At 58.1% G+C, this 875-nt stretch overlaps 1 protein-coding gene across 1 annotated transcript in view; it reads left to right on the forward strand.

The window, feature by feature from the left end:
- The first annotated feature begins 275 nt into the window (after positions 1-275).
- The window catches only part of EPHX4 (epoxide hydrolase 4), a 48621-nt gene continuing 48021 nt past the window's right edge, over positions 276-875 (forward strand). The window contains exon 1 of the mRNA XM_021717690.1: positions 276-382. Within this exon, the coding sequence (XP_021573365.1) occupies positions 276-382 (107 nt within the window). The remainder of the gene's footprint in view (positions 383-875) is intronic.

Below are 875 nucleotides of genomic sequence, written 5' to 3' on the forward strand. Positions count from 1 at the left end.
CTGCAAAAACAAAACAAAAAAACTTTATAGGAACAGAAAACAGACCAAGTCAGGGGCTTCACTTTAGCACCAGAGAAGCCTGCTTGTCATTTTCTAGCTGGGCTGAAACGACTTTGAACCTATCTGGAGATAAAAACCTTCGGGAGATTGTCAAGAATTAAGCTAAAATGTCCTTAATGTAATACGGAACTCATTTCCTGCCCTCTCCCTCCCTGTGCCCCATTAATCTATGATCCAGACAAAGGCCTCATGAAATTCCAGCAGCCAGGGGGCCAATGGGGATCTGGACACGGGTCGGCCCGAGAGTGGCCACGTTGGTGTGGAGGCCGACATACCTGTCGAGGACAGTAACCACCCTGGCTTTCCCGCTGCAGGAGCATTTGTTGTGTCCCTGGGGACTGGCGCTGTCTACAGGTTGCAAAGAAGGCACAGGAAGATTTCCACTGAAATTAGGACTCCATGAAGGATGAGGAGACGAGGAAGGCTTCCCTCTTTCGGAGTGCCAAGTTATTTGGGAATGGGAAGCATTTCTTCGGGTGGAATTAGATAGACTGTCACTGATCCGGCGTTGTCCTGGGTCCTGTGTTCGCGTTGCGAAACATGAACACGTGGGCCAAGAGACCGTTTCCCTCGATCAGTAAACAGTGAGCCGCGACCAGCAGAAGAGCCGGCGGGGTGCCGCCTCCACGGCAGCCACGAGGGCTCGGGAACGTGTCGCCCGCACCGTCCCCACCGCCGCGCCGCGTCGGCCCAGGCGTGCGGGCCGGGCGCGGGGGCTGCGCCCGGGATCCCGGCACGTGGGGAGGCCGAGGCGGGAGGACGGCCTGAGCCCGGGTCCGAGACCCGCCCGGGCCAGCCGGCGAGCCTCGGCACCG

Source organism: Carlito syrichta, unplaced genomic scaffold, assembly GCF_000164805.1.
Source record: "Carlito syrichta isolate Samal-C Ts95f unplaced genomic scaffold, Tarsius_syrichta-2.0.1 Scaffold309922, whole genome shotgun sequence".
NCBI lineage: Eukaryota > Metazoa > Chordata > Mammalia > Primates > Tarsiidae > Carlito > Carlito syrichta.